General features: G+C 36.3%; 1 protein-coding gene across 1 annotated transcript in view; it reads left to right on the top strand.

Moving 5' to 3' along the window:
• The window catches only part of DYNC2H1 (dynein cytoplasmic 2 heavy chain 1), a 505,271-nt gene that overhangs the window by 175,162 nt on the left and 306,319 nt on the right, over nucleotides 1–23,790 (top strand). The window contains exons 53-60 of the mRNA XM_007946035.1: nucleotides 4,092–4,176; nucleotides 7,397–7,551; nucleotides 9,452–9,589; nucleotides 18,700–18,813; nucleotides 19,832–19,992; nucleotides 21,130–21,253; nucleotides 22,480–22,601; nucleotides 23,685–23,771. Coding sequence (XP_007944226.1) covers nucleotides 4,092–4,176; nucleotides 7,397–7,551; nucleotides 9,452–9,589; nucleotides 18,700–18,813; nucleotides 19,832–19,992; nucleotides 21,130–21,253; nucleotides 22,480–22,601; nucleotides 23,685–23,771 — 986 coding nt within the window. The remainder of the gene's footprint in view (nucleotides 1–4,091; nucleotides 4,177–7,396; nucleotides 7,552–9,451; nucleotides 9,590–18,699; nucleotides 18,814–19,831; nucleotides 19,993–21,129; nucleotides 21,254–22,479; nucleotides 22,602–23,684; nucleotides 23,772–23,790) is intronic.

Genomic DNA, 23,790 nt, shown 5'->3' with positions numbered 1-23,790 from the left:
CTTCCGTAGTGATACTGCCTCGGAAACCCAAGGAGGGGTCGCTATGAGTCGGGGCCGACTCGACGGCACATAACAACAACAACAACAACAATATATACTATATATAGCAGAGGGGAGCCCTGGTAGCATAGTGCCTAAGGCACTGGACTGCTAACCAGAAGGCTGGTAGTTCAAACTACTACTTGGTTCAAGTAGATTGCCCCATCTTCCTTCTGAGGAAGGAAGATGGGGCAATCTACTTCCGTAGTGATACTGCCTTGGAAACCCAAGGAGGGGTCGCTGTGAGTCGGGTCTGACTCGACGGCACATAACAACAACAACAACAACAACATGGGGATTCTAAGAGAAAAACTTCCCAGACAAAAATCCTGAGAAGTGAGCATGGCTGGTGATTCTGATGATCAGCAAGAGGCCATTTCTCCTGGAACAAAGTGATTTAGGGGAGAGAGTAGATGGAGATGAGGTCAGAGAAGTAATAAGAGACCAATTTGCTTTTCTTGAGAAAAAGGTAGGCTGTATAGACCTTTATAAAGATTATAGCTTTTCCTTTGTGCCTTTCAAGACTTTTGAGAAAACGTATTCTGACTAATGTTTTCATGGGATTACTCTGGCTTCTGGGTTGAAAACAGACTGTAGAGGGGAAATGATGCAATCATTTACATGCCCACTGTGATAATTCAATTGAGAAAAAGGATGGCTTGCACTAGAGATAAAGTGATAGAAGTGGTAGAAGGGGTGAGAAGTAGTTGGATTCTGGACTTGTTTTACAATAGAAACAATAGGATTTGCTGACAGATTGGAGTAAGATGTAGGCAAAGTGAGGAGTATCAAAGATATAGTCAGGTATTTTGGTTTAAGCAACTGTAAGGATGGAAGGACCATCAACTGAAAAGGGAAAGACAAAGAAGAGCATATTTAGAGGAGAAGATGAGACTTTCAGTTTTAGATGTGTTAAATATAAAATGTCAGACATCTAAGTTGAGAGAGTGGCAAGACATTTGGATATATGAGTCTAGAGTTAAGGAGACATGTTAGGCATAACAATAAAAATATGGGAACTATCAGAGAATGTTGTTGTTGTTAGGTGCCATTATTGAGTTGGCTCTGACTTATAGCAACCGTATATACAACAGAATGAAACACTGCCTGTTCCTGCACCATCTTCACAATCCTTATTATACTTGAGTGCATTAACTGCTATTCATAAAATTTCCCAGTAATGTATCAGACAGTGTTTCACTGCTATTCATAAGATTTTCAGTGGCTGGTTTTTTTTCAGAAGTGGATAGCCCCTTCTTCCCAGTCTGTCTTAGTCTGGAAGCTCCGCTGAAACCATGGGTGACCCAGTTGGTATTTGAAATACCAGTGACATGGTTTCCAGCCTTACAGCAACACATACACCATCATAGTATGACAAACTGACAGACGAATTGTGGACTATATCAGAATATAAATGGTATTTAAAGCTATAAAAATGAATGAATGAGTGAGAGAAGAGATCCATGGACAGAACCCTGGGGAACTTTAGCATTAAGAAGTTAGGGAGATGAACCAAAGGAGACTGAGAGGAGCTGCTTGAGATATAATAGGAAAACCAGGAGAGTATGATGACCTAGAAGCTAAGCAAAAAAAAAAAAAAAAAAGAGCTTTCTGAATGATGATGTATAACAAGTGAAAGTAGTTTCACTGCCATTCACAAAGTTTTCACTGGTCAATTTTTTCAGGAGTGGATGGCCCCATCCTTCTTTCCAGAAATCAGATGTCACATTGCACTGGGCAAATCTGCTGCACAAGACATCTCTAAAGGGTTAAGAGCAAAGGTGTCACTTTGAAAATTAAGGTGTGCCAAATCCAAGCCATGGTATTTTCAGTCATCTCATATGCATGTGAAAACTGGACAACAAATAAGGAAGACCAAAGAAGAATTGGTACCTTTGAATTGTGGTGTTGGTGAAGAATACTGAAAGTACAGTTGACTAACAGTAGAACAGGGCAATCCTACTTCCATAGTGATACTGCCTCGGAAACCCAAGGAGGGGTCGCTGAGTCAGGGCTGACTTGACAGCACATAACAACAATAGTAGAACAAACAAATCTTTCCTAGAAGAAATGCAGCTGAAATGCTCTTTAGAAGTGAGAATGGCTAGACTTTGTCTCACCTAATTTGGTCATGTCAGAAGGGACCATTCCCTGGAGCAGAGATCATGCTTGGTAAAGAAGAGGGTCAGAGAAAAAGAGGGCACACTCTCAAAGGGGTGGATTGACACAGTGGCTGCACCAATGGGCTCAAGCGTGTCAAGGATTGTGAGGATGGAACAGGACCAGAAAGTGTTTCATTCTGTTGTACACAGGGTCATATGAGTTGGAGTCGACTTGACAGCACCTAACAGTAACTAATACCCAGTCATTTGCTGGGAGTTAAAAAGACCATGACTAAAAGGGCCATATCAAATATTTCACTGTACTGAAATATCACACATAAGTAAAATTTTGCTGAAGATAATTTAAAAATTTGCAGCTGTAAATTGGCAAGGAACTGTCAGAAATTGAAACTGGATTCACAGTAGGATGTGGAATGAGGGATATCATTGCTGATGTCAGATGGGTTTTGGCTGAAAGCAGAGAATAACAGAAAAATGTTTACCTATGTTTTATTGACCATGCAAAGGTCTTTGACTCTGTGTATCATAACAAATTATGGGTAATATTGTGAAGAATGGGAATTCCAGAATACTTACTTGTGCTCATGAGGAACCTGTATATAGATCAAGAGGCAGTCATTTGAATAGAACAAGGGGATATTGCATGATTTAAATTCAGGAAAGGTGTGTATCAGGGTTGTGTCCTTCACGATCCTTATTCTGTCTGTATCCTGAGCAAATAATCTAAGAAACTGGCACCAGGATTGTATTGTATGAAGATTCATTAACAGCCTGTGATATGCAGAAGACACAGTCTTGCTTGCTGAAAGCCAAGAAAACATGAAGCAGTTACTGATGAAGATCAAAGACCACAACCTTTAGTATGGAATACACCACAACATAAAGAAAATAGAAATCCTTACCACTGGACAAATAAGCAACATCTTTGTAAATGCAGAAATTATTGAAATTGTGAAACATTTCATTTTATTTGGATCCACAATCAATGCTCATGGAAGCAGCAGTCAAGACATCAAATTAAAGTCAAGAAGTCAAAGTATGATTTAATGCATTGAGCAAATGTCCTGCAAAAAACCTCCTTAAAGTATTAAAGAACAAAGATTTCACTTTGAGGACTAAGATGCACCTGACTTAAAAAGCCATAGTATTTTCAGTTGGCCCTTATGCATGTGTAAGGTGGACAATGAACACAGAAGACTGAAGAATTCATGCCTTTGAATTATGGTGTTGATGAAGAATATTGAATATACCATACAATGGACTGCCAGAAGAACAAACACCTCTGTCTTGGACAAAGTATATCCAGCTTTCTCCTTAGAAATGATGGTGGTGAGACTTTGACTCATGTACTTTGGACATATTATCAGGAGGTGCCAGTCCCTAGAGAAAGGACATCATGCTTGGTAAAATCGGAGAAAAAGGGGAAGACCCTCAACAAAATGGATGGACATGGTGACTGCAATGATGGGCTCAAGCATAGCAGGGATTTTGAGAATGGTACACGACCAGGCAGCGTTTCGTTGTGTTGTACATAGGGTCACTATGAGTAAAAACCAACTCGATGGCAGCTGACAACAACATTAACAATCTCTTACAGCCTTGGAAACCCCATGGGGTGATTCTACCCAACCTGTAAGGTTGCTGTGAGTTTGAATCTAGATAATAGCAACAGAGTTTCAATTACTTTTTAGGGGAGATGTTGGAGGTTTTCATACATGTCATTAACTCGCAATCATTAGGGTTAACATTTCAAAGGAAATAATGTCTTGTAAAGATTGAAAAAAAAAATTTCTGTTGGTCTGCAAAGAATCCTAGAAGAAAGGTTCAATGTATAATATTTAAAAATTTTAAATGTTTTCAATCTCTGATAATGGATTTAAGCTTTTTCATACTGATTTTTTATTTAAAGTAATGCTCTTCATATTTTAGATACCAGAAATGTTACTCAATGAAACAGGCAGAGAAGAAAAATATAGTGAGAAAAAAAGAAAAGAAGAAAAGAAAAAAAATCCAGGTAGTATTTTGATTAAATTGATTTTTTTTTCATTTTTATTTGTGAAATAGTTAATTCTTCTAAGAAAATGTTCATGATGATTATGAATTTGAACAATACTAAAAGTAACAAAGTTATATTTCTTTTGATGCAAAATAAATTCTAAAGGCATCTTTATTTTAAAAATAATGTTTATGCCATTTCATACAGCTGTAACAGAAAATCTATCGTTGCATTTAAGAAATTAAAAAATTATTTTCTGACCTCTGTGATCTGAGGAACCTGCTTTTATTGCTTAGGGTATTTGGCTAGTAGCCTGAACTTTTCATTTTGATTATCGCTTGGATATGTCATAGAACTCATTTCATAGAAGAAATAAGTTTCATGATATTCTTTGAATATGAGCATAATATTTTCTTAGATATAATACTCTCATAATTTTATCCAACTTCAAATTAATTTGGAATGTGGTCTTTATTTTCCTTTTAATACTATAGCTTATTCTTTACTCATTTAACCATTCAATCATTAATTATTTATTAATAATTATTATATTTTATATTAGATATTAGACTTGAGTCTACAGTTGAATAAGTATCTCACAGTCTAGTGATAGTAAGAATTATGTTTTAAATAAACATACAATTTTGATTCACAACTCATCTGCCAGTTTGTTTTACTGTGGTGGCTGGCTTGTTGCTGTGTGGCTGGAGGCTATAGCACCAGTATTTCAAATACCAGCAGTGTCATCCATGGTGGACAGGTTTCCATTGTGTGGATCATAACAAATTATGGATAACATTGAGAAGAATGAGAATTCCAGAACACTTAATTGTGCTCATGAGGAACATGTGCATAGACCAGGAGGCTTGTCCTTGGAACAGAACAAGGGAATACTGCATAGTTTAAAATCAGGAAGGGAGTGCATCAGGGCCGTGTCCTTGCACCATTCTTATTCAGTCTGTTTGCTGAGCAAATAATCTGAGAAGCTGGACTATATGAAGAAGAATGTGGCATCAGGATTGGAGGAAGAATCATTAACAACCTACAATTTGTGGATGACACAGTTTTGCTTGCTGAAAGTGAAGATAACTTGAAGCAATTATTGATGAAGATTAAAGACTCAGTCTGCAGTATGGATTACATCTCAACATAAAGAAAACAAAAATTCTCATAACTGGACCAATAAGCAGCATCACAGTAAATGGAGAAAAGATTCAAGTTGTCCAAGATTTCGTATTATTTGGTTCCACAATCAACACCAATGGAAGTAGCAGTCAAGACATCAGACATACTGCACTGGGTGAATCTGCTGCAATAGGCTTCTTTCAAGTGCTGAAGAGCAAAAAGATGTCTCCTTGAAGAGATGAAGAGATGGCCTAACCCAAGCCATGGTATTTTCAGTTGCCTCCTGTGCATGTGAAACCTGGACAGTGAAAAAGGAGGACTGAAGAAGAGTTGATGCTTTTGAGTTGTGGTGTTGGTGAAAAATACTGGAAGTACCATGGACTACCAGAAGAATGACCAAATCTGCCCTGGAAGAAGTACAGCCAGGCTGTTCCTAAGAAGTGAGAATGGCCAGACTTGGTCTCACAAACTTTGGTCATGTTGTCAGAAGAGACCATTCTCTGGAGAAGGATATCATGCTTGGTAAAGTGGAAGGTCAGTGAAAAAGGGGAAGGCCCTCAACAATGTGGATTGACATAGTAGCTGCAACAGTGGGCTCAGGCGTATCAAGGATTGTGAGGCTGGCATAGGACTGGGCACTGTTTCGTTCTGTTGTACATGGTTGCTATGAATTGGAGCCTGCTTAATGGCACCTAACAACAACAACAATTCTGATGTATCAAGATAAATAATGGTAGGGGTTTATATGAAGTACAATGGAAGTCAAATTTCTAAGTGACAAGTCTTAGAGAAAATGAATATTCATTGGCAGTTGGCTTGGGACAGGCATTCTGGGAAGAAGTAGCATTGAAGAGGCTTGGAGAAGTAAAATAGTCATTTTCATGGAGCAGTAATAGCCTAAATGGTTGATTCATAGGATATATAAATAATAGATTACAAAATGAAAAGTAAAAAGTATGCAGCATCAGATATTGAGGAACGGTCCATGTCATGCTAAGGAGTTGGATGTAGTTTGTTGGTGATTTGGGGTTATTGAGAGATTTTAAATAGGGCTGTAACCAGAGACTTATTTTAGAAAAGGAAATTTCTAGATACATCCCTTCCTTCACTTAATAGAAGATATATTCTTATACGTGGAAATGAAAGACAATTAGTCCACTTTAGAAGTTTATTGCACTAATGAAAGAAAAACATGATGATGGCCTGAACCATGGAAGACTGATAATAAGAATAAGACTGATAATAAGAATGGAGAGGAAGAAATGGGCTTGGGGATATTAGGCGGTAAGGAGCTCTGGTAGCACAGTGCCTAAGGCACTTGACTGCTAACCAGAAGGCTGGCGGTTCAAACCCACCAGCCACTCCTCGGAAGGAAGATGGGGCAATCTACTTCCGTAGTAATACTGCCTCGGCAACCCAAGGAGGGGTCGCTATGAGTCGAGTCCGACTCGACGGCACATAACAACAACAACAACAACCTAAAGGGTATATGTCATGTAGTGACTGTGGCATACAAGGAAGAAGGAGGAGTCACAGGTCATTCTCAGAATCTAACTTGGGAAACTCATTGGAGGTTGATTCCATTCACTGGAATATGAAATACAGAGGGAAAGGGATTGAGGAGGTGAGAGGAAATAATGTGTCATGAATATATTGAATCTATTTTGAACTTACTCTTATTTTTTTCGGCTTCTGAAATTCTATTTCTTCATGTCAGGTGGGAGGAGATGGGTGTTACTTGGTTTGGTATCCTGTTTCCATTCAAGCAGCTTTTATTGAGTGTACTTTTGTATTATGTATATTATGTATTCCCAATTAATTTATATGGTGTGACAACCATAGACTTATCTTTCTTGAGATAATAAAAATGTTCAGAAGAAATATATAACAATGGAAAGGTAGAGACCACTGAAATTATACCAAATTCATAAGGAAAATGGGAGCTGTGAATAGATGTCTAAGAATTCCTGTGTCTCTTTAAGCCAAGATGATATATTTATATTCAGAATGGAAGTATCTGATGTGAAATTAAGGGTTAAGATTGTTTTCTCTAATTTCTCAATGGGTTTCATGCACATGTTATCTCACCCTCTTTTTTCCTACCTCTTTTTAGTTGATCCAGATTTTCTAAAATCATTTTTGTTAATCCATGAGTCTTGTAAAGCATATGGTGCTACACCAAGCCGATACATGACCTTTTTACATGTTTATTCTGCCATTAGTACCAGCAAGAAAGAGGAGTTATTAAAAAGACAAAGTCATTTGCAGGTACAGTATTCATAATCTTGATTTTTTTAATCTGTATATAGGAGGGAAGGAAGGATTGTGTAAATCACAATGCCATGTTACCTGTGGCATATATTTGTTGGGGTTGTTATTTGCCGTTGAGTCGGACCCAACTCATAGCGACCCCTCCTTGGGTTTCCAAGAGAGTATCACTACAGAAGTAGATTGCCCAACCTTCCTTCCGAGGAGTGGCTGGTGGATTTGAACCGCCAGCTTTCTGGTTAGCAGTCAAGTGCTTTAGTCACTACACTACCAGAGCTCCTGTGGCCTATATTTAGTATAAGTAAATATTGTACTGTATAAAATGTCTTAGAAAATATCACTTTACCTACTTTATTGTCCACTAGATTATAGTAATGTTCTTTAGTTCAATGATATTCCTTTTCTTTAATGGATGGTGTTTATGATGCTGCCTTTAAGAGTCTGTTTCACTTGAATGCAACTTTAGAAATTCTGAAATATCTAAGGATTATTCCTCATAAAAACATAAAATCCAAGATTATATTTTATAATAATCTCTAAAATTAAAATTATATTTTATAAAGTAATGTTCTTATCAATATCAGCCCACTTAATGCTTTCTGAACAGTTTTCTTTCTGTGTTGCTCTAACTTTAGAACTTAAGTGTGGCATTGGAATGCCATATCTGAAATTGTCAGAGAGCATTTCCATTCCAAAATTCTATCATCTGTGTTAGAGTCCATCTTAATTGACTTAATTCTCATTATATTTTTTTCTAATAATTAAATTTTACTTATATAAAGCCACTAACTATACATACTATTGGAAGAATTAATATCCTCATATAGTTCTGTATAATACTTTGAGTGGACCACTTAAATTTGCTTAGTTGCAGCTTAATTGGGTCAATGGTAGTTTTGTGTGAATGAATATGTGAAGAACATTATACTGTCTTTTATGTGGCCTCTCAGTAAATCTTAGTTACTTTCTTGCCATGACTACCTACTCAAAGTAAAAAAAAAATAAATAAATAAAGAGCAAAGATGTCACTTTGAAGATTGAGGTGCAACTACCTATGGCATGATACTTTTAATAGTATAAACAACAACAACATCTTCCAAAATATTCTGATTTTTTAGGTGAGAAAAACTCAATGCATATTAAAGGATAAAGGGAATATTTTTCATGTGTACTCCTTAGACTATTCATGGTAGGCAGTGAGATGGGGTACAATAATGGCCAAGGCAGTGTCAAATACCTACACAAATAGAAGGAAGAGGCCATCTACTTCTCAAGGAATTGTCCAGGGAAAACCTTACACAAATAGCAGGTATGACATTTTGAATGCCAGTCCAACAAACCATGTGTGAGGCAATTTCTTAAAAGAAAGCTATACATACATACATATATATACACATACATATATATGTATACATATGTATACATACATATATATACACACACACATGCATATCTATGTATATACATATACATATATATATAAAATCATGAGTTATAAAAAACAGTGGCCCTGGAGTCCCTTTTGCCCAATCAATGAGATTGAAAAATGGGAAGGGTTTGCTGACTATTCCTTTGTTTTCTATTTTCTCTTCCATCTAACATGTTTAGGCTATCAGATACACTTTGTCCTAATGTTTAGGCTATCAAATAGATGGTGATCTGTATAACTTAACTGTAATGCATTACAGTTTGTCTTCCTTTAAAACATTTAAAGGGTATAGAGTTGAATACTACATTTTAATGGGTATATTTGAATGAATCATTATAGTTAGCAACAGGAAAAAAACCTAAGTCCAACTTGCTAATTTTTTTTTATGTACAAATTTATACTTTTGCTTGATTCTTATTCTTATAAAATTCTTTTTTAAATATATTGCCAATCAATGTTTCATTGATATAGGCTGGTGTATCTAAACTAAATGAAGCTAAAGCTCTTGTGGATGAACTGAACAGAAAAGCTGGAGAACAGAGTGTGTTACTTAAAACTAAGCAAGATGAAGCTGATGCTGCCCTTCAAGAGATCACAGTATCAATGCAGGTAATACAGCAAACACAGAAATGTAAACAATAGAGAGACCATTTATGCCTGATTGTCAATCAATGTGAAAAATAGTATTTTTACTTAAGTGGATTTAAAAAGTCCACTTTGTCCCAACTGGACCAGACCAATTGTATTGTATACTTGAACTTTTATAGAGGAGCTCTGGTGACATGGTGGTTAAAGCGCTGGGCTGCTGCTAGTCAAATACTATTTTCCCACATTGTCCTCAACTGACCATATGCTAATCAATTTAAAACCTTGTTAGATTTCAAATGTCTATATATCTCTCTGTAACTGATTTAGTTTACTTTCTGATAGTTCAGTTGGCGTTTCCTCTCATTTTCCTTAAAATTACCTGCTTTAAGCTTTGAAGGTTTTTTCCTACTTTAAATATTCTCAGGATTTTCAAAATGTCTTTATTAATTGTTTTTAGACTTTCATGATATTTTATATTTTCATTATATACACTTTTTAGCATTTACCTTTCCTTTTGTTGAGCCCTTTTAAAGAAGATTTCTGTGACTTTATTTTTTTATGTCTGCATGCTCTCTCAGGATGCTCTTGTCCATTGCCTTGCTTTTTACTGCCTAGTACATGCTGTAGCCCTAAACTTTCCTCTGAGCTTCAGACTCAAATATCCAATTATCTGGAAACTAATAGATGCGGAGAATTGCAAATTGAAGCAGGTTCAAAGCTGAATTTAAAATTTTCTTGCATGTACTCCTTTATATTGAAGTTATAGCATTGCAATATGACTAATTAAGACAGAACTTATAAATTATACTTGACTTCTGTTTCCTCAAGGAGCTGTGGTGGTGTAGTGCCTAAGGCATTTGACTGCTAACCAGAAGGCTGGTGGTTCAAACCCACCGGCCACTCCTTGGAAGGAAGGTTGGGCAATCTACTTCCATAGTGATGCCTCAGAAATCCAAGGAGGGGTTGCTAGGAGTTGGATCCGTCTCGACGACAGTGTTCTTTGTTTGGTGTTTGGTTTTTCTGTTCCCTCATACCTTACTTTGGATGAGCCATTAAATTCTATCATTTTTACCTCTTTGAATATATCTCAAATATGGTGATGATTGTTACCTTAGTTCAAGTCTAATGTCTTTTTTATTTAAGCTAACTGTAATATTTATCAGAGTAATGCATATATCTCATTGAAAAGCAAATGATACCAAAAGGCTTAAAAATGAACAGAATTGGAAAACTTAAACTTAAGTTTAAGATTTCAAGACGTATTATAAAACTAGAGTAATCAAAGCAGTGTGGTAATGTAAAAATAGAAATATACATCATTTGAATACTATAAGGATATCCTTGTACAGAGAAAAAAACCTGGGCCTTTCCCTTAAAATTTATATGACAGTCATCTCAATATCAATTATAGATCTAAATGTACAGCATAAAAAAATAAAACTTTTAGAAAAATATAGGGGAAAATCTTTGTGATTTTTTAAAAATATTTTAATTGTGCTTTGGGTGCAAATTTACGAATTAGATTTGTTTTACATTCAGCAGTTCATACACATATGATTTCATGGTCCAGATTACAATCTCTAACCATAAAAAACTTTCCTCCCCTCTCCTCCCTGTGACTACCCACTCCCTGTGCCCTTCTTATCTATGCATTCCTGTCTACCCAGCTTTTCCTCTATGTGAATGCTACCCCTCTGATGCCTCATGGTTGATTGATTGAAGGGGTGCATCACCCTAGGATAGGTGAGTGCAACTCTCTGGGGTAGGTGTTCTGCATGTAGGTCTTTCTACTGTTAAGCTGAGAGCCAGTCTACGAAGTGAGTCCAGTTCTAGGCCTGAATGATAACCCTGGGTCATAGTCTTGGGGATCCCACTAGTCTCTATCTGGCCAGTAATTCTGGTCATTTTGTGTTTTTGAATTTTGTTCCTCATTTTTCTTCCCACTCTAACCAGGATCTCCAATTTTGATCCCTTTCCAAGTGGTTGGCATTGATAGCTAGGTACCATCTAGTTTTTCTGGTCTCAGGGTCATGAAGGCTGAGGTCCTCGTGCTCCATCATATCTTTGGACTAATTGTTTCCAAATGACTTTACTTTTCTTTATCTTCTTTGCTCCAGATGAGAGGACACCAATAGCTGGCTATTGGTTGGACACCAACTTAGATGGCTGCTTGAAAGCTTTTAAGACTCCAGTTATTATTCACCAAAGTATCATGTAGAACAAGATTTTTATGTACTATGTTGTGCCAGTTGAGCATGATGTCCCCCGAGACTGGTCCTGAACCTGCAGGTCCAGTCATTCTTTCTCTCAAGTATGTGGTTGTCTCTGAGAAGCTACTCCAACCCTGTCCTCTGTTACTTCTGTAATATATGTAGATAATTTTGTAGCACAAGTACATATTTATCTTCAGCCAAATCTGTCCTTGGTCTAGGGTGTTTTCCTGTTTGCCTACCCGCACCTGATCTTCTCATATATCTGTGCATTTACCCATAGCCTAGTTTTTGCTGGTGGTTGTAATGCAGCATTCTGCATGTAATAGTATTTGCCTCTGTTGTCTCTATCTTTTGTGCACATTCTGTGTCCTTCCTTTCACTATTGTCACCATGCTGGTCATAGACTCTTTCCATACCATGCCTCTCCTTACCCAAATCAACATGTGGCCCCCAACTAGTCAGAAATTTTCCCTCCCCTTTTCTCCCATCCCTGGTAACCAACAAGGTGAGTTACCTTCCCTGAGTAAACCTTTTCTTGACTTTTTACAATAATGGACTCATACAATATTTGTCCTTCTGTGATTGACTTATTTCACTCAGAATAGTGTCCTCCATATCCATCCATGTTATGAGATGATTCATGCATTCTTCATTATTCTTTAATGTTGCATAGTATTCCATTGTGTAAATGTACCATAGTTTGGTTATCCATTCATCTGTTGATGGGCATTTAGGTTGTTTCCACCTCTTTGCTATAGTGAATTGTGCTGTGATGAACATGGGTGTGCGTATGTCTATTCATGTCTTGTCTCTCACCTTTTTAGGATATATTCCTAGTAATGGATTGCTGGATCAAATTATATTTCTATTTTCAGTTTTTCAAGGAAACACCATACCATTTTCCACAGTCCCATCGGCAGTATATGATAGTTCCAATCTCTTTGCACTCTCGCCAGCACTTGTTATTTTCTGTCTTGTTGAATTTTGCTATTGTTGCTGGGGTGAGATGATGTCTCATTGTTGTTTTGAACAGCATCTCTCTAATAGTTAGTGATCATGAGCATTTCCTCATGTGCTTGTTGGTGCTCTACTTTCTTCAAAATCTCCTTAACTGTACTTTTAACTCTTCTTTTGAATTTTCCTTATAACTACCATTTTATTTGTAAAGAGACTTTTTTCTTAAGTTTCTAAATTTTTTATTTAGTGGTATCTTTTTTTTAGTTCCATGGATTGCAGTATTTTGACTTAGCTCTCACAGAATATTTTGTGATATTTTCTTTTTTTGAATTTGTTGTGTTGTTTGTTCTTTCTTGTTTACTTGCTTTGTTCCCAATTACTCACCAAAGAGGCTTTCTTTTTCTGTGGTAAGTTTAATTGGAAAAATGAGAATACAGAGGGTTTAACTATTGTGAGCTTTGCAAGAGGGATATGTGGTCTGATTTGAATGATTTAATTAATCTGATAAGTCAAAATCAAATTCATTGGCATATAGAGAATTTTCAAAGCTAAAAACATTTCCAGATAATTGATGGTTATGCATATGTTCAGTGTTTCTGAGATAATTTATTGACTTCCTGACCTGGTAAATAATATATTAGGAATGAAAATATAATTTTCAGACTAACTTTAGAATATTTTTTTCTGAATTCATTTTACAGCCAGTTTAATGTAAATATTGATTTAAAGCAACCAGCTATTCGTACTGTTTAAAAAAAGTTTGTGAAATGCTCCTTATCTTAAAGGAAACACTTGAAATGTGAGAAAAGTAAAAGCTATGCAAAAGATAACATTTTTGATAATTGTGTGTTTATAAAAGGAAAATATCCAGTAGTAGTAATAAACATTGAATACTCTGCTACCTTTTTCTCTGGACTGTTATAAGAAGAGATGTTTCTAAGTCTGTGGCTAATTGTGTAGCCTTGCAGAGGTCCAGAGGAAGAACTTTTCATCTCAGTTTGTAACATATTTCTGCTTAATTATAAAATAGCAGTTATTTCTGTTTGGTGTTTTGCAAAAGTAAGGGTCTGCTGTTGTTGTTAGGTGCTGTCGACTCAGCTCCAACTCATAGTGACCCTAAGTACAACAGAATGAAACACTGCCTGGTCCTGTGCCAGCCTCACAATCCTTGCTATACTTGAGCCCAATGTTACAGCCACTGTGTCAGTCCATCTTATTAACGACTTTTCTCTTTGTTGACCTTCCACTTTACCAAGTGTGATGTTCTTCCTCAGGGAATGGTCTCTTCTGACAACATGACCAAAGGAGGTGAGACCAAGTCTGGCCATTCTTACTTCTAAAAAGCATCCTGGCTGCACTTCTTCCAGGACGGATTTGTTAGATCTTTTGGCAGTACATGGTACTTTCGGTATTCTTTGCCAGTACTACAACTCAAAAGCATCAACTCTTCTTCGGCCTTCCTTATTCATTGTCCAGCTTTCACATGAATATGAGGCTATTGAAAATACCATGGCTTGGGTTAGGTGCACCTTAGTCTTCAAAGAGACATCTTTGCTCTTCAGGACTTGAAAGAGGTCTTTTGCAGCAGATTTACTCAGTGCAGTATGTTGTCTGATATCTTGACTGCTGCTTCCTTTGGTGTTGATTGTGGTACCAAATAATACTAAATTTGACAACTTCGATCTTTTCTCCATTTATCATGATGCTGCTTATTGGTCCAGTTGTGAGGATTTTCATTTTTCTTATGTTGAGATGTAATCCATACTGTAGACTTTAGTCTTTAATCTTTATCATTAAGTACTTTAAGTCATCCTCACTTTCAGCAAGCAAAGTTGTATCATCTGTGAATCACAGGTTAATGAGCATTCCTCCAATCCTGATGCCATGTTCTTCTTCATATAGTCCAGCTTCTCAGATCATTTGCTCAGCATACAGATTGAATAAGAATGGTGAAGGGATATAGCCCTGACACACTCCCTTCCTGATTTTAAACCATGTAGTATCCCCTTGTTCTGTTCGAAGGACAAGCCTCCTGGTCTATGTACATGTTCCTCATGAGCCCAATTAAGTGTTCTGGAATTCCCATTTTCCTCAATTTATCCATAATTTGTTATGATCCACACAGCTGAATGCTTTTGCATAGTCAATAAAACACAAATAAGCATATTTCTGGTATTCTTTGCTTTCAGCCAAGATCAATCTGAAATCAGCAGTGATATCCCTTGTTCCACATCCTCTTCTGAATCCAGGTTGCATTTCTGGAAGTTCTCTGTCAATCTCTTGCTACAATAGTTTTTCAATTATCTTCACTAAGGTTTTACTTGCATTTGATATTGATATTGTTCGAATTTCCACATTCTGTAGGAACACCTTCTTTGGAATGGGTACAGTTAGTTTGCCAGGTAGCTGTCTTCCAAATTTCTTGGCATAGACAAGTAAGTGTCTCCAGTGTGGCATCCATTTGTTGAAACATCTCAGTGGGTATGCTGTCAATTCCTGGAGCCTTGTTCTTCACCAATTCCTTCAGTGCAGCTTCAACTTCTGCCTTCAATATACCATTGGTTCTTGGTCATATGCCACCTCCTGAAATGAATGAACATCGGCCATTCTTTTTAGTACAGTGACTGTGTATTCCTTCCATCTTCTTTTGATATTTCCTGCTCATTCAATATTTTCCCCTAGACCCTCTTATTATTGCAACTTGAAGCTTGAATTTTTTCTTCAGTTCTTTCAGCTTGAGAAATGCAGAGCATGTTCTTCCCTTTTTATTTTCTAACTTAGGTCTTTGACCAAAGGAGGTGAGACCAAGTCTGGCCATTCTCACTTCTAGGGAGCATCCTGGCTGTACTTCTTCCAGGAAAGATTTGTTAGATCTTTTGGCAGTACATGATACTTTTGGTATTCTTCGCCAGTACCACAACTTAAAAGCACATTTCATTATAGTAATTGACTTTGTCTTCTCGAGGTACTCTTTGAAATCTGTCCAGCTCTTTCAAATCTCTGTTCAGCTCTTTCTTCTTGTCATTTGTTCCATTTGTTTTGGCTACTCTCTGTTCAAGGGCAAGTTTTAGAGTCTCTTCTTACATCCATGTGTGGTCTTTTCTTCATTTCCTTTGTTTTTAATGAAGTTCTCCTTTCTTCATGCATGATGTTCTTTTTTTTTTTTTTATTAGGATTTGGGTGAAGATTTACAGAGTAAATTCACTTTTCATACAGCAGTTCACATATACTTTGTCTCATGTCATTGACCAAAATTTACAATGTGGCAGCTCCCCTCCCACTTCCTCCCCATAGTTACCTCCTCCCAGTGTCCATCCCTTCATACTCTTCTGCACCCTGAGGTATCTTCCTGTGCATAAGCAGCCCTTCCTTCTCCCATGATTGTTCTCTCCAGGGCGTGTGTCTACTTGAGGTAAATGTTTAACTCACATGTCTGTACTTCATGCATGATGTTCTTGATGTCATCCCACAATCTCTGGTTTTCCATCGTTGATGTTGAATGCATCAAATCTATTCTTTAGATGGTCTCTAAATTTAGGAGGGATATAGTCAAGCTCATATTTTGACTCTCGTGGACTTTTTTTAATTGTTTTCAGCTTCAACTTGAACTTACTTATGAGCGGTTGATGGTCTGTTCCACAGTCAGCTCCTGGCCTTGTTTTGGCTGAAGATATTGAGCTTCCCCATCCCTCTTGCCCAGATGTAGTTGGTTTGATTCCTGTGTACTCCGTCTGGTGACGTACACGTGTGTAGCTGCCATTTATGTTGTTGAAAACAGTATTTGCAATGAATAAGTCATTGGTCTTGCAAAATTCATATGATCTCCAGCATTATTTCTATCAGCAAGTTCGTATTTTCCAATTAGAAGTGATTCTTCTTTGTTTCTAACTTTTGTATTCCAATCACCAGTGTTAATCAACACATCTGGATTGCACATTTGGTCAATTTCAGACTGCAGAAGATGGTAAAAATGTTCAATTTCCTTGTCTTTGGCTTTGGTGATTAGTGTGTAAATTTGAATAATGGTAGTATTAACTTGTCTTCCTTGTAGGTATAAGGATATTATCCTATCACTGACAGCATAGTACTTCAGGATAGATCTTGAAACAGTCTTTGTGACGATGAATGCCATGCCATTCCTTTTGGATTTGTCATTCCCAGCATAGTAGATCATATGGTTGTCTGATTCACAATGGCCAAAACTAGTCCATTTCAGCTCACTAATCCCTGGGTTATTGATCTTTATGCGTCCCATTTCATTTTTTACAACTTCCAATTTTCCAAGATTCATACTTAGTACATTCAGTTTTCTGATTATTAATGGATGCTTGCAGCTGTTTCTTCTCATTTTGCCACATTGGCAAATGAAGGTCCTGAAAGCTTTACTCCATCCACATTATTAAGGTCAACTCTACTCTTAGGAGACAGCTTTTTCTGTTATATTTTGAGTGACTTCTGATCTGAGGGGCTCATCTTCTGGCATGTGTCTGGAAAGAGCTAAAATACCACACTCTCCAACTTCAGAGCTTTCTATTCTAATTTGCAGCATAAGGAAAGTGCAAATTAAATGGTATAGCCACCAAAACCAAACTATTGCTACCCAGTTGATTCCAACTCACAACCACCTTATAAGACAGAGTAGAACTGCCCAAGAGAGTTTCCGAGGCTGTAAATCTTTACAAAAGCAAACCGCCTGACCTTTCTTCTGTGGAGAGGCTGCTGGGTTTGAACTTCATGCCTTTCTCTTAGCAGCTGAGCACTTTAAACACCACATCCCCAGGAATCCTTAAATGGTATAAGAACTCAGAATTAGTGATAATTTCCAATTGGCAAAGGATGCTAATAAGAGAAGGAATGTGTGAAGTGACCCTTTAAGGAAGATTTTGACGTGCAGACATAGCATGACTTTCCTGTTGGGGAATAATAGCAGAAGTTCAGAGTACGTATGTTTTTGGAATGGAGAATAGGCCAAGTGAACTAATGTGTAAGGTACCTGAAGGTAAGAACAGAGTATAAGGAAAAGTTCATTGATTTTTGTCATTCTTAATTTTGGCTGAGGAGAGGTGTTTGAAAATTTCTGTAACCTGGCTACATTCTTATCAAATTCATCAATATCTCTGGCAGTAGATCCCAGGCATCAGCATTTTTTTATGCTCCCTGAATGATTATAAAACCAAAAACACCAAATTCACTGCCGTCCAGTTGGATCTGACTCATAACGACCCCTTCTTGGGTTTCTGAGGCAGTATCTCTATGGAAGTAGATTGCCCAATCCTCCTTCTGAGGAATGGCTTGGTGGGTTGGAACCATCAGCCTTCTGGTTAGCAGTCAAGTGCCTTAGGCATGTAATTAATATTGATGATTACTGTAGTAAGGGTTCCTGACAGGTTTCCTGAGAAATTTTCACTTTGGTTTTCAATTGGAAGAAATAAATTAAATATAAATGTTTATATATGCAAGCATTTTGTGTTCATGAGTAAGGATCATATGATGTTAATACACAATTTAGTGGTGTTTGAATCTTTGTTCCTTTTTTCAGCTATTTACCATCATATTACTAATATGCCATGAATTTCAATTAATTTTTGTGTAAAAGTATAGAAACGCAAACTTCTAATATATTATTTAGTCTCTAAGAATTATTACTCTGATTTCTCTATTGTTAAAATTATAGGATGCTTTTTATTTATTTATTTATTTTCTGTTTCTTCATTTATAAGACAGTCATTATAATAGAATTAACCTCCCTGGGGAGTTATAAATATGAACTGTTTATTTTTATTGTCATTTTTAAAATGATTTATTTCTTCCTTGTTTGAATCTTATATAATGAGCATTTATTGGTTTGGTAACCAGAAAGAAATAAAATGTAATTTTCAAATAAGTTATATTTTTGCTATAATGCTTATAAATATTGAATACATTAGAATTGATTGGAATGCTATTTAAATATTCCTGTAGGATGCTAGTGAACAAAAGACAGAACTGGAAAGACTAAAGCACAAAATAGCAGAAGAAGTTGTTAAAATTGAAGAAAGAAAAAATAAAATTGATGATGAATTAAAAGAAGTACAAGTAAGTTAAACAATGAAACATTATAAGATATATGCATAATATTTTTGATTACCAGTTGTATATAGGAGTTTAAACATTATTTGTAGCTCAAGTAACTTTCTAATAGTATTATCAAAATGTGGCATTCAATCAGACTATTATATATGAAAGAGCAGCTGGAAGGAGAGTTTGCCAGGAACAATAAGTGAATTAACTGATGGTTTTTAACAATAATCTTTATTTTCCTTGAACTAGATTGTTTGATTATAGAGGGGGAAAAAAACAAAAACAAACAAACAAAAAACACATCCAAGATAAATTAAGGCAAATTCTTAAGCTCTTTTTCTTCATACTGAATAAACTAGTACTGTAGTTTTCATTGGGAGCTCTGGTAGCATAGTGGCTAAGACACTTGCCTGCTAACCAGACGGCTGGCTGTTCAAACCCACCAGCCACTCCTCGGAAGGAAGGTTGGGCAATCCTACTTCCATAGTGATACTGCCTTGGAAACCCAAGGAGGGGTCGCTATGAGTCGGGTTTGACTCGACGGCACATAACAACAACAACAACATAGTTTTCATTATTCAGCAAAAAAACCTAGAAACAGTAAATTGTGTGAAACAAATTAAATTTTCCTGATGGTCGTAGTTAGAATAGTTAGACATCCTACCTTCTCAATTTGAACATTTTGTACTTTTTGTCTTTTAAAACATTTTTATATTTTAAGAGATATTTAGTAATTATAGTCATTTAGAATAAAATGACAACCAGTATTACAAACACCAAACCACACTCTGCCATCTAGTCGATTCCGACTCATAGCGACTCCTCCTCGGATTTCTGAGGCGGTATCTCTATGGAAGTAGATTGTGCATATTTCCTTCTCAGGAGCAGCTGTTGGGTTGGAACAACCAGCCTGCTGGTTAGCCTTAGGCACTATACCACCAAAGCTCCTAACCAGTATTAGATGATTTCTAATATATTAGAGATTTTTCTTTATAATAATATGAAAGCAAAAGTATCATTTTTTCTCTTCTAGCCTCTAGTCAATGAAGCTAAACTAGCAGTTGGAAACATTAAGCCAGAATCTCTTTCAGAAATTCGTTCACTACGCATGCCACCTGATGTAATCAGAGACATCCTTGAAGGAGTCTTAAGGTTGATGGGTATCTTTGATACATCTTGGGTGAGCATGAAAAGGTAAGTTTTTGTATTTTTGAAAAAAATATGATTTCATCAATGAAACATGTATTCTTTCTTTTCTTTCTTCTTTAGTATTTCTTGCATTGTTTCCTAAATTGAAGTTCATCTTAGAGTCTGATTACACATTTTACTTTAAATTGCCAAATATTCCATGTCATCAAGTTAAGGTCTTTATATTCATTTCTTCATAAGTGATTGTTGTTGTTGTTGTTATTGTTTGCCGTCGAGTCAGCCCCGACTCATAGCGACCCCTCCTTGGGTTTCCGAGGCAGTATCACTACGGAAGTAGGATTGCCCAACCTTCCTTCTGAGGAGTGGCTGGTGGGTTTGAACCGTCAGCCTTCTGGTGAGCAGTCAAGTGCCTTAGCCACTATGCTACCAGAGCTCCCAAGTGATTGTAGAAATGTCAAAAAAGATGAAAGGAATGTCTTAGAATCTTTAAGAATGTCTTAATACATTTAACCATTTATTTAGTCCTTACACAGTATATAGCACTGAGATTTTAACTGATGAAGAAAATTTAGTTACTATTTTCAAGGATTTTGCACTCTTCCCTGTGGGAGAGACAAACATAAATAATATAAGAAAGATGGAAGAAAGACAAGGCTGAGTATTAACTATATATGGAACTATGCACTTTTAACTTCCACATTATAATAATGGTGTTAGAGGTTGTGTTGATAATAAATTCCATTTTAGGATCTAGGTTGATAATAAAGAGTTTTTTTCATATATAGAGGCTGGGAAGGAAATTTAAGTTAGAAGAATGCTTTTTCTTCTATAAATTTTAGATACTGTAAGTATTAACATATCTTACTATGAGTGAGTACCCAGTGGTTCACAAGCAATGTGGGTAGAATAAAAGAATTTTAATTCTTTCATTTCACTTCTTGCTCCAGCTTTTTCACAGAAAATTAGAAAGACTGTGTCATTCATCTTTCTAGAGTTCCTACATGTTGGCTATAAATGCTGAATAATAGTATAATAGGTAGAAGCTTAAATTTTTCAGTACCCTATTTTTTTTGCTAACTATTAGAATAAAGTATTGCATACATCATTTTGTTAAATTGATATTTTTGTCAGAAGTTGCAAACTATAATTAACCTCATTTGAAGTGATACGCTTTAATTTTAGTTTCCTGGCAAAAAGAGGTGTGAGAGAAGACATTGCAACTTTTGATGCACGGAATATCCCAAAAGAAATAAGAGAGAGTGTTGAAGAACTTCTTTTTAAAAATAAGGGCTCTTTTGATCCAAAGGTAAATTCTTAACAGTATGCCAAGAATATTCTTTTTCATACATACTATACTCATCTTATTAAAAGATATCGACTAACACCTAAAATATAAAAAAATATAAATGAAAATAAACTATAGGTGTTAGAACTGTGAGGCATTTACCTGACAAATAACGTGAATTAGAATCCAGGTAGCAGGGAGACTTATGACCTGAAGTGGTTTTTGACTCTGAGTATCTACCATTAATGATGAGTTCCCAGCCTGTTGTTTCTTTACATCTGATTTGCCTGGTACTTGTATACTTCTTCTTGTGTGTTTGTTAATGTAATAAAAGCTATCTGTGTTAGGATAGTTGTATCTATAGTTTTAGTGAACAATTTAAATTTCATAGATCTGTTATTTTTTAGAGCCTTGATTTAAAATGTTAGGTTTATCTTCTTGGACACCAACAGCACTGGTTTCAAAATTACTTTCATCTATTTAGCTTCCATTTATTAATCTGTCCATTTATTTCATCTATTAATCACATCTATGGAAGAGAAATAATTGATGCTTGAACGTTGTTGATGGTATAAGTATTTATCATAAACATGACTGTTGTTGTTGTTGTTGTGTGCCATCGAGTTGAACCTGACTCATAGCGACCCCTCCTTGGGTTTCGGAGGCAATATCACTATGGAAGTGTATTGCCCCATCTTCCTTCCAAGGAGTGGCTGGTGGGTCTGAACTGCCAGCTTTCTGGTTAGCAGTCAAGTGCCTTAGGCACTACACTACCAAAGCTCCCATAAACATGACTAATAGAGTAATTATTTATGTTGCTAAAATATCGTTATAGTATGATTATACAGGGAGATCTGGTAGCGTAGTGGCTAAGGCACTTAACTGCTAACCAGGAGGCTGGTGGTTCAAACCTACCAGCCACTCCTCAGAAGGAAGATGGGGCAATCTACTTTCATAGTGATACTGCCTCGGAAACCCAAGGAGGGGTCGCTTTGAGTCGGGTCCGACTCAATGGCACATAACGTGATTATACATAGTCCCAAAAGATTCATTTTAAAACAAAAATTAGAGTTCATGTACATTTCCTTTAATAAAAATAGCACTTCACTTTATTTTAGTTATAAACCGAAACCCTTATTATTTGGAAAAGATACTAAATAAGTGCTTAATTAAAATGTATTAGGATTTACTTTGCTTTTATTTAAAATTAATTTAGAATGTTAAATAACTTCTCATGGATTTTTCAGAATGCTAAGCGTGCCAGTACTGCTGCTGCTCCTTTGGCTGCGTGGGTTAAAGCCAATGTCCAGTATTCCCATGTCTTGGAACGAATTCAGCCTTTGGAAACTGAGCAAGCAGGATTAGAATTGTAAGTAAAAGATACATGATTCTCTACTGAAAATCTGACTGGAAGCTTTGAATGTGTGGCCTGGGCTCCTTGTCTGCTGGGCTTTATGGTAGCTGATCAGGTGTGCATTGGCCTTTTGATGGCAGCTCCTCAGTATTTGTGTTTTTTTGCTGTTTTATTTTTTTAGGGAGGGGGGATCAGTCATTTTCTCTGGAAGAATCCTCATATCTTCTGCCTTGGGTGTAGGTAGAGGTGGATGGGGATAGCTGACTTCCACTTCTAAGCTTGACTTTCACTGTGGAGGAGGAATTATGAGCTCAAGCTCTTTATACTTTTGACTATTAAATAATCCCCTGAATTTAGCTCTGTTACTGCTCTTTAGAGGTAGGTGGTGTCCACATTTCCTAAACACTTCAGGGATCTGCTTCTTTTTGGCTTTTCTCTCTGCAGACGTTTAGTTTTGGCATTTTGTGTTTATCACCTTTCAAAATTTTATTGACATTGCTGTTTGCATTAATTTTCTTTCCTATTGTCTTTATTCTTGTGCATGTATACTTCTTTATTGCCTTGATTTCATTTTAGTAGAGTTTTAGAAGGGATAGAAGATAAGTGAAGTGGTATATTATGCTTAATCTATCATTTTTATTTAGTAATCTATGTTCACTAGTTTTTTTTTTTTTTTTTAATATGGACTCCTAAAAGTGGTATAGGAGTTCTGGTAGTATAGTGCCTAAGGCACTTGACTGCTAACCAGAAGGCTGGCTGTTCAAACCCACCAGCCACTCCTCGGAAGGAAGATGGGGCAATCTACTTTCGTAGTGATACCGCCTCGGAAACTCAAGGAGGGGTCGCTATGAGTCTGGGCTTAATTGATGGTGCATAACAACAACAACAACAAAAGTGGCATAATTGGGTCAAAGGATATAATTTTAATATTAGGATCCCTTTTTATATCAAATTCTAAGCAAAGTATTACAAGTACTGAATTAATTGACGATTTCCTTGTGATTTATTTCCTGAAAATTTACATTTTAAGGTACTACTACTGCTTTATGGTTGATGTCTAAAATAAAATGATTTTTGTAAAATTTATTTATATTTTAGGAATTTGAAGAAAACTGAAGACAGAAAAAGGAAACTAGAGGATCTTCTTAATTCTGTTGGTCAAAAAGTATCAGAACTCAAAGAGAAGTAAGTTAGGTTTTGAAAT

The sequence above is a fragment of the Orycteropus afer genome, unplaced genomic scaffold (genome assembly GCF_000298275.1).
Source record: "Orycteropus afer afer isolate SDZICR_OR568_19922 unplaced genomic scaffold, OryAfe1.0 scaffold00147, whole genome shotgun sequence".
Taxonomy (NCBI): domain Eukaryota; kingdom Metazoa; phylum Chordata; class Mammalia; order Tubulidentata; family Orycteropodidae; genus Orycteropus; species Orycteropus afer.
This window is presented reverse-complemented; position numbering and strand designations above follow the sequence as displayed.